This window comes from Hippocampus comes, unplaced genomic scaffold, assembly GCF_001891065.2.
Source record: "Hippocampus comes isolate QL1 unplaced genomic scaffold, H_comes_QL1_v1.1 scaffold92, whole genome shotgun sequence".
Classification (NCBI taxonomy): Eukaryota; Metazoa; Chordata; class Actinopteri; order Syngnathiformes; family Syngnathidae; genus Hippocampus; species Hippocampus comes.
The window spans coordinates 884,113-899,601 of NW_017805379.1; the positions used below are offsets into that span (position 1 = coordinate 884,113).

Sequence of the window (15,489 nt, forward strand, 5' to 3'; positions counted from 1 at the left end):
TATATCACACTTCCCTCTGGTGACCAAGGCGCGCACTGCTAATCCACTGGAATTCGCCCTTCACGGTATGAAACGCAACTCCGTGTCGACGCACGTATCGAGTTCCGCCGACATCTCCTCCCCTCAGCACTATTTGACACCGTAACAACATGCTAGCAGTGGCTATTATCTTCGAACATGAATGCTGCGTTGCATCGCGAATGAAAAAAGCTTAGAAGGGGGAAATTGAAGAATGCTGAGGAGAAACGTTCTGGCGAAAGGATGCGTCTGGTCGCGGTGTGCTGCGTTGGTGAATAAGTGATGAAGAGCAAGCTGATCTGGCCAGATTTGTGTTGGCGTGTTTTTTGTGCTTCCGCTTTGTTGCGTGTGTGCTAGTGTGTGTGCATTTTTTTAACATGTGTGCTTGCTTTTGTATTTTAGTGTATGCGTTTGTGTGTTGGATTGTGCGTGTGCATGCAATTTCTCTTTGTTTTGGGTTGGAATTATTGCGTGAGTGTTTCTTTGGTGTGTGCATGACCCGAGTACAATTGTGCTGTCTTTTACGGGCGTGTGTTTCAAAATTTGAAACAATTTCCTTGACATGTTTACACGCGGCAATGATTTGGAACCTGAAATAAAAATAAATAAATAAATATGTAAAATAAAAAGCATCCTCTGCTCCGTCCGACAAGATTGAATTGTCTCATCCGTGAACATCTCTTTATGTTGGCGTCGTTTAGGATTAGCATCCGCGGCCCGCAGATCTGGGCATGAGAGTTGAGGCTGTCACACATGAAACAATATGATGATGAGTCGATAATGTTAAGGGAAAAAAATGGCAAAAGATAAAAGTCGAGACAGAAGGAAGCTCAGTCCCCTTTGTCTTATGACGTCTCCTGTTTACGCATCTACCGTCCTTGAGGATGTGCGCCCGTATATTTCCGTCCAGCCCGCGTTCACATATTCTTAATGTGTTGGCCGTGTCTAATCTTTTCCACGTACAACAGTCTATTAATGCTGCCATTACGTGACATCATCCCTCGGAGTAGCGACTGCGGAGATGTCGTCCTTGACCTGTTGGCTTCTTTTAAAATGCTGCAAGAGGGATGACGCTCAGGGCAAAGCACAACCTCGGCTCCTCAGCTATTCCTTGGTTTGGCTACTACGCTGTACTGTTTTCATGTCTTTTTCATTCACAAACACCGCAATTGAAGACTCATCATTTAACCCAACATACATATCTACATATACACACCGTATTTTCCGCATGATAAGGGGCACCTAAAATCATTCAATTTTCTCAAAAGCCGACCATCCGCCTTATAATCCGATTTGCCTTATACATGGACTTATATTGTGAATTCTTGGACGTAGTATTTTAAATGTTATGTCAAGGAGTTGGTTACAGCTGCAGTGGTTGTGAAAGTCCTGTATCAATAAAGCTGCATTGTATTGTATTGCATTTAGTGTAGCTCCATCTAGTGGATGCATAACGCAACCTCAGCCACTATTGTAGTTTCGATCCTATGCGCCTTACCATTTACTGCACCCTAAACATGAAAACAGTTTTAAAAGAGGCCATTCATTGAACGTGCGCCTCATAGTGTGGAAAATACGGTGTATAGATTCCGATGTCAACCCCAAGATCTGGATTCACTGAGTGTCCCTACGGGTTCAAGCTAGATACCTTCCAGTCCCCATTGCTGAAATTTTCTTTACGATATCAGCATCAGGAAGTTGGAAAGATGGCCTCATGATTTCCAATCAGGTCCTGGTATTTCATCCCACAAGGGCCCTAGCAGATGGAACAGCAGCCGCGGCGCCGCATGTTATAATATCATCAGATAAATGAACATACCAAAATAAATAAATAAATACATACTAAGCCCAACTAATCTTCAGCGTCACGCACCGCAGTGTAAATACAACGTAAATTAGGAGGTAAGCAAAGACTTAAAATGCACACGGTGGAAGGATCCACGCGGCCCGTGACAGCTGTCAGTCACTTCAAAGCCACACGGCGGGTTAGCGTGTGCATTAACAGGCAACTAATTATCCTCACAACCGCTTTTCTTTACAATGAATATTTAATTGCACTTGGCAATGGAGTCGGGTAGAAATGCTGCAGTTATTAAAAACAGGATCGACCGACTAAATTGAAGAGTAATTAAAACTTATGAAACTTAAGAGTAATTAAAAAATATGGCGGGTGGGGGTGGGGTCAATAATAATGCAAATTCTGTTTCATTTTGAAGCAAGCAGAGGTCACAAAAGTGCACAAGTGAGAATAAATATACAGGTAGAAGACATCGTGATTGGAATCCTCTTAGTATGTGTGTTTAGAGTGAACGAGTGACCTATCAATGCCGAGACCCTCTCAAAATATCCACACTTTGTCATTTACTTTCTAATCTCTCTTTATGGCCGTCCTATTCTTCCTTGACAATCATGCCATGTTTATGTGGTTCAGTTTAAAAAAAAAAACATTCAGTAATCAATATCTCAACCACTGTTGACTTTATTTCTTTTTTTATGTCGTGCCAAGTAATGGGACTTTTGTGTTTGCACTTTTTTTTTTTTACCTCCCAATCACTGGATGCAAGTTAGCACCCAAGCTAAATGCTAACACTCTGGAGGCAAACGTTTCGTATGAGACAGCATTCGATGCTGTTTTTTGCTACAAAATCAGATTAAAAAGACATGAAAAAAAGCCTTGTAGCCTGTTTGCAGCTGAGTGTTCACATGCATTGGCCCGGACAGCTATTGATCGAGCCGGGGTGTGGGCGGCGGGAATCGATAGCTTTTTTACATGAACGCACAACAAGCAGTTTCAGAACAATAGCGCCTAATAGCACACGGACACGTCCGTGTTGTGCTAAGATGAACAAAGCGGTTTGTTACGCGAGGTTGTAAACTCAATGAGGGGAGGAAGGTGAGAGGCGAGAGAGTGCTGACGGTGTCTTTTTCTTTTGACAATATTTCAATTGGAAGAATGTCATCAGAGCAAATGGAGGATAATCGGAAGCCACAGACGAGGTATAAATGACATGTCGTCAACATCGAGACAGACTGACGGACGCCCCTTGAAACGACACCGCCCACTGCACAGACGCGGGGCAGCTGAAGGCAAATAAAGGGCTGCCTTGTACGCAACATGAAAAAGAAAACTGCTTCTTTCCCCCTTTTTTTTTTTACTTTACAAAGTTGAGCCACTTGATCACCAAAACAGCTTTGGGTCATGACAGTTTAGTTTCCATGGTTGCGTGGATTTATAAACAGATAGCACATGATGTGGTATGCTTTGGATCTTTTGCTTTTCCTTCAGCTGAGTGGATTGCTAGATCGATAGATGACGTATGCTCTGAACTTTGAGCTTTCCAATGGAAATGGATCATGACGGATCCATGTAGGGATGGGTCGATGACACACGATGTGGTATGCTTTGGATCATCCATTTTTGTTTTCCATGAGTGGATGGACGCAAAATATAGTATATGTGGTTTGCTTTCGATCCCTTTTCATTTTCCGTCCAGGGATGGATGGAGAGCTACTGTAGATGGATGTCATGATGCTGTATGCGTTGGATCATGAGCTTTTGCTTTCGCTGGTGCATTCTTATGCAACCATTTCCCAAGTGACAGTAAATGTTTTTGGGGGGCGGGGGGAGTCTGTGCCATCATTTTTCTTCTATCACAAATGTCTAGACAGCCATGACCCCTCCTCCATCCTCCTCCTCTTCTTCTTCTTCTTGGCTAACGGATACATTATTCACCAAGAGGCACACACACAGACACACACACACACACACACACACACACACACACACACACACACACACACAATCTTCTTGTCGCCCTGTCAGCTCGAGGAGTTCAATGACATCATATGCCTGAATCACATGACATGACCTTGTTCCTGTGAATCACGTACACGCAATGTCATGACACACATCCTTTGCGACCTGCTTTAAGTCAACTTAACATAAACGTGCACGCACACAACATTGTGGAGTGACCACGCATCAGGTTACTAGAACAGTAGTCATTGTCAAATACGCTGTCTCCCCAGAACCGAACCGCATTCTTTGCAACAATTTAAATGCTTTGGTGTGTGCAACGTTTTTTTTGGGGGGGGGTTCAAATGACTTCAAGCACAATTTTGATACCATTTTGGGGCGGCCTCACATCAGCATCTAATTGGACACTAATGATGCCATCTATGCATTACTGATCCAAATCATACCACATCACCCGTCCTTAGGAAAAGCTCATGATCCAACGCAGACCACTTCAAGTTATTTATCATCCATCCACCCACGGAAAGGAAAGCTCATGATCCAAAGCATGCAGTCATCCATCCATCCATAACAGTTACGGTTTTGCCAATACAGTTTTGTAGAGCGATTGCAGTGCGACCGGAGCACACACGAAAAGGAGCATTCATTCCCATAAAAACGAGAATGGCCAATCGATGTGCTTTTGGACCAACATGGTCATGTATTAATCTGAATTTGATTATCGTGAGACTCATTTTATTGACCACTTTCAAGTCGGATCAATGTATCCTTCTCGTGTTAAATTGAAGCTATCGCCATTGTCCGTGTTACAAACTGCTCATTTTCGATGAACACATTGTACTGCATGTTCCAGGTACGTTTTTAATAGCCTCATAATTGTCTACACCTTTCAGTCTACTAGCTTAATGCTAATGCTGCATAGCATCTATGTCGCAGGGCTTTAACCCTTGAAGCGACAGATTGAACACCAACAAAGTATGATCGTACTAACAATCATATATTGTTGATCGTCTTCATAGAATGCCTGATATTAGTGCTGTACTGATGAGCTGAGAGGAGTTGAGACATTTCAAAGAACATATCTCGTCATCACGAACAGACACGCTACAATTTTGGTTGTTCTTAACTGGTGCATGGCTATCATGGATGAGTAGCATTTCAATTCATTTCAAAGGAAAAGGAAATATTGACATGTAAATCTAATGGAAGCAGACAGTTTTTCTGGTAAAAGTGAACCCAGAAAAACAGTCTCCTTGCTGTGTTTGCCGTAACTTTTGACTAATTCGACCTGAGCAGGAGTTGATTTGAACAGGCGCTTTTGGTCTGTTTAAAATGCAACCGCAAAACTCCACCACTTACAGTACAAAAGTGTGTGTGTGTGTGTGTGTGTGTGTGTGTGTGTGTGTGTGTGTGTGTGTGTGTGTGTGTGCGTGCAGAGCAGAGGCCGGTCCCATCCAGAGACTGCTGACAGCGTTCAACGTTGCAGAGGCGTCCCTCAGGGAGGCTGTCCGGCTGCACTGCGCATATGCACATCAGCACATGCGTGCGCGCGCGCGTGCGCACACACACACACACACACACACACACACACACACACACGCACGCACGCACGCACACACGCATATGCGACGATCAATCATTGCAAGAATGCTGAGTCACTGTCACAAGCTCCTTTTTGTCACCCGGCTCGTTATTGTAGAGAATCTGTAGGTTTCGAACTATGAGTACGCATAGAACATATTCTTGAGAAAAAAAACAAATTGCTGCTTGACTTCACCTTTTAAAAATGTCCGATAGAACCGGGCGGGGCGCTGACGATGAAGCGTAGAACACTGCAGGTCTAATTGGGGAATCTCATCTGTTGGTGTGAACATTGTAACTGGTGTCCTGCGTTTGAGTCCCGTGTGTCTGTGTGCTTTTTGCTGTCTGGTTCATTTTTCCAGATTGACGTACTGTGCAGGGATGGTTTTGCCAAGACATTATTCGTGCAACAATGCAAAGTCACAGCCACCTGCCCCAAGTCCATAGAGGGGATGAGGTGGGGGGTTTGGGGGATGTCCACAGGGAGCCGAGAGGAAGCTTCCGGCCTTATTTTGTGTGCGTGTGCGGTGAGAAGCAATTAATTTGGAGTGCGGCGAGCCGGGGAGCGAGGAGGTTAGACTTAAACGGAGAACAGGCGGCTCTGGAGAGACGGCTTAATTGTTTGATTGATTGGCTGCGACTCGCCAGGCATATTTCTGAAGCCCCCTTAGCGCCGATCAATGCCCAAAACCACCCCCCCCCCCCCCCCCCCCCCCCCACCCTCCCCCAGCCTGCACGGTTCAATTATGGGGCGGAGGCTTCGGGATTGTGTTACAACCCCTGCGGCTGTTTTTTTTCTTCTTTTTTTTCTTTTTAATAGCAAAGGCGGTTGGAGGAGCTTTATTGGATTGGTAACAGACACTACATAGTGTACGCAAATGGAGTCGTGCGCCTAATCTGTCATTTAAACAAATTACGGGGATGTGATGATGCATCAGCAGTATGGCGGTAGTCCAGGGAGTCGGGGGCGGGGGGGGGGGTGTAGGTGGGTGATGGAGTGCTGATGTTAATAGAGAGACAAGAAAGGCTGACAGGAAGTGGGTGTGGGGGCGAACACTTTAGAATCCTGCATGTGAGCTATAAGGTTGTGACAATGGCGATATACGGTCACACAACAATCCAAGCCTGTTTATAAAGAAGGACATGTTCCATGCCCAGGCTTTGAAAATATTCCATAGCGGATGTTCGCACTCTCTCACTCTTAAGACATGGAGACAAATTGTATCACATCACACAGGAAAATAACAGAAGACTCATTCACACAGTTTTCCAAAAAAGAGGTTCAGCATGCATGCTGCAAGCTGTTTTTTTTTTTTTTACGACGATTTAAGTTTACTGTAAAACTGACTAAAATAAAATGTAAACTAAGCATATTGCTGTTTTTTTTCTTTGTTTTTTTTTTAAATCAGCTTCTCCAAAAAGAGCCAGGATAGGCTCCAACGCCCGCGGCCCTAGTGAGTACAACCAGAACAGAGAATGGTTGGATGACATGATAACTATGCACAAATCTGAAGCCAAAAAGGAAAAGCTGCTTGGCTCGGCGTCAATCTAGAGGCAAGACTGTCAAGCTCATTTAATAACAAGCCCATTGACCGCGATGGTCAATCTTAGGCCCAAAAGTTACCATCCCAGCACTGTTTTTCCCCACTTATGCCTCCAATTGATTACATTTCAGTCAGTGAACCAATGTGTATATTTATTATTTACCGGCTCGTATGAGCAGCAGTCCAAATGGTGCCAGGTACATAAAAATGTTCACGCTCAAACATATCAAAAACAAAACAAACCAATGTAGGTCAGTCATTAAGATGCTGCCTGCTTGCAGAGCGGCCTCCGTCTGTTGTTCGACTTCAGCCTCATTGGTACATAACTAGTCTTCCAGCCCCGCTGAGGATTCCAAAGACTCATTGAACTGCGTTGAATCGCCCCCAGCGCCAATCAACTCAAAATGCCGATTTAGTATGGAAACACACTCGTGACATAACAAAGAGTATCGACCCGGTGGAACAAAAGGCGGGAATCTCAAGAAGGCTCGCAATCTCCTGATCAGCGTTCAACCTGAGGAGGTTCACTTAAAAGACTCGTCTGTCCTCCATTTCGAGTGCACACTCAAGATGTAGGGTGATGCTTCATGCAAATGAGGCATTCGCTCACCTTCCTCTACGGCCGGGCCAACGTCGAGTACGGCTTTTGTTGCCTTAAACTCATTCACTACCATTGACGGCTATAGAAGTCAAAAGGTCTGTTGTTTCACCACGGGCTGTGAGGGTTTTCAATCACGGAGACGTCACTTCATCACAAAGCTTCCGAATTACACTTAGTGTGTGGAATTGGCAAAACAGGTCTCAAACTGTAATTTAAGATAGCGTTGAAAGCGTTTTTACTTTTCAGATGATTTTTCACAATTTCTTTTTTTCCCCCCCACTAGGTGTCTTTTCATTTTGTTTCATCTGCGAGCTCTCTGTAGTGCTGCTTAGAAGGAAGCTCTTCGACCATTTTGATGATGAGCTGGCTAGGTTCTCATTAACCTGCCAGGTTTTAGAGTTTTTCTTTTGGCCGTGTCCCTTTGTCCTTCAAAGACGTCACTTGGGAACTTGATGAACATGATGGTGTGCTTTATCTTTGCTGCCAGGCAGAAGAAACCCAAGCAGACAGCAACACGAGGTTGCGTCCTGTCGCTAGTCCTCCCGCTGTCGCCAACTGGATTTCCCTTTATTTTTAAATGACAAGTTGAAAGACCCCCCCCCCCCCAACAGTGAGAGAGAAGGCACTGACTGCTTAAAACAAGTGGCGAGGGTGGTTATCTGTCAACGTCATTAACAAGCGAGTGTCATTTAACCTACATCGGCTATCTGCCACCATTTCCACCGAGAAAGTCCCTCTTATCTGCTAATAGAGCAGGCTAATCCCTCAAACACGCATGTACCCTATACACGTGAAGCTGCTGCTGAATACTAATGTGGCCGCTCGAAACGACGCCGCAAGTCCCAGTGCTTCAATTTCCACATTTTATGCTACAGCCTGATTGCAAAATGTTTAATTTTGAAAGGCCGGGGGAATTTATTACTACACACAACAGTCCGTAATTCCAACAGGGACACGTTGCGTTTTGTTTTTAAGAGGGTTTCAGACATTTGAATGACCGAACAGGTGTTGCTAGCATCTAAATGTTTCATTGGGTGAGTGGGCAAAAACGAATTCTGCCTTGCAACAACTGACCACCTTCTGATCAAATTCAGCATTGCCGTTGTTAGTGTTGTTCATAGAAGGGCATTTAACAGATTTAGCCCCTCATATTGCGCGACATGAAGAGCCAGGCTAAAAATGTGTGGCATGAATACTCTACAAACACAATCAGGTCAGAATAGACTGGAGACGCACTGTGGGGGTATTGAGGACAACATTCACACACATAGAAATCCATCAGAAAGAAGAGATCCGCAGCGTGTTCACCCAGAAAATTAGATTAACCGAATTAGAGGGATTAGATTGACTGCAGCTGGATTGGACTTTATGTTTCAAAGAAAGAAAGAAAGAGGACGATCGAAACAGAGAGTTGGAACAAGAGAGAGCAAGGCAAGAGTGCAATGTAACGAAAGAAAAAAAAAGAATTCTGCGTCTCAGCACATTTAGGCATACCGGATAACTTTTGCTGGCTGCTTTGCAACTGGTCCTCCAGCGGGTGGGAGCAGGTTCAGACGGGTTCGTCAAAATGGAGGCGCCTGGCTGGTGCAGCAGCGCCACCCAGTGGTGAGAAGTGGAACACGTGGGCAAGATTGGAGCCTGGCTGCAACAAGAGGAAACAGTCACGCTAACGCTTCTGAAAATCTGTACGGTAATTGAAGACTAAAACAATTTGGAGAGTGAAATGTAGGTTGTTAGGTTAACTAGCGAACTACTTTAAAGACTAAAATGGCTTTTATCGCCCAAACATGCACACGAGGGTAACAGAGGACTATAAATGGCTTTAATTCTTACAACGACATTCATATTAGCTGAAGTGAAGACTAAATTATCTTAAATGTTTTAACTAATACGTGCTAGGGTAATTGGTCTTGCGTTTTCAGTCATCCTAATAGTTCATATGGTTCAGAGAAGACTTAAATATTTTCGATGCTTATTAAAACAAACCGTATCCTCGCTTTATCCCTTCTATTGACAGGACGTGTCCAAGGTGACCTTGTCTTATTCCCAACGTCAGAATTTTCCAAGTGGCATACATAATGTGATTTAACAATGCTAAGATAATCAAACAGTTTGGTAAATCTGTTGTTGTTTCACCTTAAATTCCAGTTTGGGGCACCTAGTTAGGACGATGTATTTTCAAAGTCACACTGCGGTTTGGGACGGTACAAAAAATTCTTAGTGGCGTGACCCAGCCGAGTGGAATAATATGGAGAACATCAATGAGGCCGCACTGATGGATCGCCGACAAACCGGAAGAGACAGAACACATCGTCCGTGTCGGGGGCGGGGGCACCCCCGCCTCCTCGCCCGCATGTCCCTTCATCATTTTAGAATTTAGAGGCTTCTCACAGTCTGCTTGGCACAAGCGAAAGGCGCCGCCTGCATACTGATAGCCGGCTCCACCACGGAGAGGACCAATATGTACACAGCACAGGTAATAAGGAGACAGACCAAGACATCTTGAGAAAGGGCGGGCAAACTCCTGACAAGACATTTCACCAAATATGATATCGCGATACATACGATATACATACACTGTAGCCATAGCGATCATACCATCATCAATATGCATCACCGGTATTCAATGACTCAACAATAATTTATTTAGTGATGCACAAATTAATCACACGATTGATGCTGCTGATAAAAAACAAATTTGAATAGGAAAAAATATATTTTAAAAAGCACTCTTAATTTTTGTCAAAATAAGAATGTCACTTTTTTTTGCCAAAATAAAATTAATTTGTCAAAATGAAAATGTTTTATTCTTCAGTAGAACACAAAAACTACTCATATTAAGTTTAAAGTAGAAATCCCCATGTTTTGTCAGAAACGATAAATGTCATGATCTTTTTGTCAAAATTAAAATGTGCGAACTTAAATCAGAAACGTTTTTCAAAATAATATTTAAAAAGTAAAGAAAAGGTGAAATGCAAAATGAACAACAAATAACGAGACACATGCTTTTCAACTGGATAGTGTGTTTGAAAGCATTTTACAGCACAGTACATTGACAAATTGTTTTCAAGTCAAGCACCCGGGGGCAGTCTTCTTGCATCGTAAACAAGCATCACTGAAATGGTTTCTATTTTGAAAAATATACGTTCATGTCTTCATACCATGCACAGCTCCATAACGGATGAGTGACATTTAACTGGTACACAAGACAAAAAAAAAACAAAACCAAATAAACAAAAAAATGGCTTGCTAGATATAAATCAAGACAAACATAAACAGCACAATGAAATAACTCTGGGGGAAAAAAGGGACACAGAAATGAATTAGAGACATAGTTCTTTTTATTATCAAAACAAACATCAAAAGAGCTGCGTGAGACGGAGGAAGCGAAAAAGCACACCGACAATTTCTGCTGAAAGACTGTTAAAATGACAATTACAAAACATATTTGAAATCACATACATCAGAATTCAGTGAAATAGCTTTTTTTCCCTCCCTTAAGAAAGTTTTGATGAGTGAACACCGTTACAGAAGAAGCAGCCATCTCAGAGCACATTGAAGTGGGAAAGAAAGCGTTGAATGGCGTCACCATCTGTACAACACGGACCAGAGAAGATTGACACGATGGGCTTTGCATCACGCAGAAGCGAAGCAGAGCCAAGCCACGCATGGGGCTACCCGCAAAAAATAAAAGAAAATAAAAAAATTGCCATTGCCAGTACACAGCTGAATATCTTGTTCTTCAAATGCCAGGACGGTCTCACAGTCAAAAAAAAAATACAAACGGGAATAAATATTTTCAGTCTGGCTTGTAGTTTGTGAAATGTGTGAATCATCCACAGTGGAATGTCAAACTTGAAATGTTGGACATTGTTGACCGCATTTTTCGGGAAAAACTGTTCCCTACAATTGTAAACGTTCAACTCGTTTTGTTGTCCTTTTGCATGATGTGAAATGATGAACAACAAGAGTCGACTTTAAAGCGCGCCACATCCCAAACAGTCCTAACAAGGTCTCCGGTGGACACTTGCTAATTTATCAATCACAAATCTAGGGCGAGCAAATGTTCTCCCTTTACAGTTTGCACCATGGAGGTGATTATTCATTTAGGCTTTACCCCCTCAGGGCGTTGTCGAATTATTAATGTTGAGACGGGATCAACTTTTAAAAATGAACTGTTTGCGTCTGTGCGCACGCGTGCGTGTGGCTAGCACCCACCAGAGCGCTCATAAATAACAAATAAAACCACCATAGAAAACGGTCCTCAGCTTTCAGTCATCACTTTTTCTGAGTGAGCAAATGAGAGAAGCTCGTGAACAGAAGCGGGTCATTCGCCTTCAGGTCAACACGTTGAGCGCTTCTTCGTCTTCTTCAACACTTAAATATGACGCAACAAAAATCCGCAGTCCTGTTTTGGCGAGCGGCGAGAACCTCCTTCAGTGCCCTCCCGAAGACAAGTTGCTTTTGGCAGTGGTTGTTTTAGCACTTGTGCTTCATGGCAAGCTGTTGGGAAAAACACAGTGAGGGAGCAGTTTGGACACTATGATTAGTCATCAGTCTATTTTGGAAAAAAATAAAATAAAACCCAATATAAGACGCAGCAGGATTTGCTTTATTTGCGTTATTTTTGTGAAGCATTGTTTGGACACTATGATGAGACATCAGTCTATTTAGGAAAAAAAATTCAGTAAAACCCAATGTAAGACGCAGCAGGATTTGCTTTATTTGCGTTATTTTTGTGAAGCATTGTATTGCATGTTAAAAAAGTTTATTCAACAGTAATTTTACCCTATGTTTATGTGATAGATTTAGTGCTATTGTGCTAAGTTAGACCGGTCAAGGACATCGGCTAGTGCCGTGTCTCACTCACTTTTGTTTGCTGTGCAACTTTTGCTGTGGGTGTTTATGGGACTGAATCCCATTCAAACTACAAACTTTTCTCATTTGATTCAGGCTTGCGACTGGCACTGAGGAGGCTGTTTTGAGTTTGTTTTTTTTTTGTTGCAAAATAATAGCACTCTATAATATTGCCCTGAGGAATCCCATAATTAAGTTGAATGCAAAGAATAAAACGGCCACTGACTGCAAAGTGGCCACAATGTGATATATTGTGACTGAGCGAGCCTGCACGGCTTGATTTACGGCTTGCTTGCTTCAAACAATGACGTGCCTCTTTGTGGGGACTTAATTTAACTTGATTTTTGGCCACAGTAACTTGGGACTTGACACTTAGCCCCGCCTCTGACTCATATACACACACACAGGGTGAACGCAGGGTGCAATGCTAAACCTTGACAGAGGGGGGCGGTAGATCATCACACAGGAATGAGTATTCTTGATGACTCTTCTTCGATATTGGAATTATAGAAAGAGAAGCGTCAAACGTGACCCCCCCCCCCTCCCGATTTGCCTGCACGCGTCTCACGCTACGTGGCCGAATATAAGAAAGTCGAAGACACAAAGTTAAAATATCATCGGAGAGTGAAGTGCTTCGTGCCGGGGGGAGGCAGATTGGGGACACCTGCAAACGAGGCTTGACGGGAGATTGCGCGACAGCCGCCGTTCAACGCGCAGCGGGGAAGCCAGACTGCCACGAGCAAGCGGGGAAAAGACTCATCAAGCCAAGCGCACAAGTGTGGGAAGCACAGTGGCAAAATGGAGGAGGAAAACGACTTCCTCGCAGATGTCTTGTCCCAATGGGAGAAAATGTGGAGCTCTCGTACACGAGACAATGTAAGACCAGGAGTGGCCACTGTGCACTCATCTAATCCAAGATTTTCTTTCATAAATGTATATCCAGGTTCAGAATTTTAAAGACACGTAAAATACATTTGCAATGCAAGTGATTACTGAGTTTTAATTTTCATTCATTTAAAGTAATGTGAATACTTTTCGGATGCACTGTTAATTGTTGAACATTTTAAATTAATAAAGGGACTGTGTTTGTATTTACAAATGTTTTAACATATACCGACTGGTACATATATGAAAAGGAAAATTGTGCATTTTTTTTTTTGCACATTGCTGTGGAGGTTGATGCAAGTTTCAAAGCCTGTTTTGCATCAGGAGAAATGAAGGAAATCCCAGATGGGAAATAAATCAAAGAGCAAAACGTGTTTTGAATAATGTGATGTCATTTGCTCGCTCTATAAGTATGGAGGATCTGAAATAAGATTTTTGGAGACAACCCCAAGAAACACCTTGAGATTTTACCGCTCAGCCCTAATTTTTTCTTGTTGAGCTGGCCACCACCCGTCCCTAATGATGTTCCAAACACACACACACACACACACACAAAAACAACACAAAAACTGCATAAAGGTCATTTGGATGGCTTCTGCAGTACAACTCAAGAGTCAAGCATCGGCGGTTAATGCAAATGCGAGCAACGAAGCCTGCCAAAGTGCAAGCGGGGTCTGCCTGGGTGGCGTGTGATGCATTGCGCTATTAGACAGACAACTGCGGTGCAACCGTCGTAATCAGCCACATCGCAAATTGGGTTTTTCCATCATCTAGCATGCTAATCGCTAAACTGAACAGCATGCGACGTACTTGGATGAGAGATACGGAATGAACGGAAGGCAAGGGAGCATCCCAAGTGTAAATGAGGGGAAACGGGAGACATTATGTGGAAGCAGTGAGGTAGTCATCATCATTAATGCCGTAACAAAAATATATATACACCCTTGCGCATCAAATGTATTGCCTGGAATAACAACATCTAATCTGTTCATGTGCAGAAAAGAAAGCAGACTGTGTTTCTCTCTCTCTGATATTCATCAATTCACAGGAGCAGTCGGTCCCCACTTTGCCCATTTTACCTCACATCAAACGAGTGCGGGCCCCCCCACCTTGTGTGCAGTGACGGCAAACTGTTCGGCGCTGTTCATCATGTCGGCGGTCCTCTCCTCAGCCCGGCCCAGTCGCTCGCCCCGCTCGTTCAGAGCCTGGCTGGCCTTCTGCACGGCGCTGGTCACGCTGTCTGCGGCCGAGTGAAGGATACTGTTGCCTGTGGTCCACCGGGGAGAAGAGAAAAGAAGTGACAAATTGTCAATAAGTTTAATGAGTAATCAGCACACATACTCAGCGCTTCATAGTTTAGTGCTCTGTAGCAATCTTCTTGACTTTCTCAGACAGTGGTGTCAAAGTCAAGGCCCCGGGGGCCAGATCCGGCCCGTGACGTCATTTTACTTGGCCCGCGAAAGCAAAACATGTACGTCAACTTGCATGATCCTTGCTAAAATCTGGACCGAAATGTCAAACCGTCATGTGGAATAAATGGTTTTGTTCACCTGTTTCTTCAAAGCGCGGGTTCTGATTTTTTTAACCCTGGAGTTCGAAAAAGTATGTTTTTGAAAGCACCTGTGCAGGTTTAAACATAGCCCAACCAGAAATGCGTGCATTGAAGATGACTCCTCCAGAACTGCCCGCCGAAAACTGGACGGATCCTCAGATGTTACACGGAAGCCCCCAGTGGAGGTTTTGACCTGACAGGCAATCCGTCTGCAGCACGTCAACGACGCTACCGTGCTATGCTAAGACCGAGACGAGGAAGAGCAAGTCTGCAGCTGCCGCGTTCCGACTGGGGTGTCATCTGTCATTTGACGAGGACGTGTCTGGGAGAATATTCCCGATTATCCAACATTTTGCGCGTCGCATGACAGCCAGGGAGCGCATGGGAAGGACAGCTGGTATTCCTTCAGAGGAGGTGATTCATCAAGCGGAAGTATGGCATTCTTGCCCACTTCCTGTCTTTGGGGAGACAATTCCTCTTGGAGTCCACTTCAGACAGATCCCTCGGAATCCCTTCAAGGGAGGCCAGGAAGTAATACTCCCGTCATCGGAATCATCTCAACCCTTCTGACCCCTCCAGAAGTGTGTGCCGGGGAGCACATCTCCATCGTATTTGTCTTCACTCTGCCTCTGTTTCTCCTGAGACCCCTGTCATCACCGGCCTGGGCTGCCCCCCCCCCCACCCCTCACCCTCC

The 15,489-nt window shown here is 44.0% G+C and overlaps 1 protein-coding gene and 1 long non-coding RNA gene across 2 annotated transcripts in view; both read right to left on the reverse strand.

The window, feature by feature from the left end:
• The window catches only part of LOC109517424 (uncharacterized), a 48,576-nt gene extending 38,729 nt beyond the window's left edge, over positions 1-9,847 (reverse strand). The window contains exons 1-2 of the long non-coding RNA XR_002168536.1: positions 9,638-9,847; positions 8,996-9,143 (exon numbers count right to left, since the gene is read on the reverse strand). This is a non-coding gene — a long non-coding RNA (uncharacterized LOC109517424). The remainder of the gene's footprint in view (positions 1-8,995; positions 9,144-9,637) is intronic.
• A 973-nt stretch (positions 9,848-10,820) lies between these two features.
• Positions 10,821-15,489, reverse strand: part of stxbp6 (syntaxin binding protein 6 (amisyn)) — a 41,105-nt gene continuing 36,436 nt past the window's right edge. Inside the window, exons 4-5 of the mRNA XM_019872595.1 lie at positions 14,353-14,510; positions 10,821-12,004 (exon numbers count right to left, since the gene is read on the reverse strand). Coding sequence (XP_019728154.1) covers positions 11,981-12,004; positions 14,353-14,510 — 182 coding nt within the window. The 3' untranslated portion in view covers positions 10,821-11,980. The remainder of the gene's footprint in view (positions 12,005-14,352; positions 14,511-15,489) is intronic.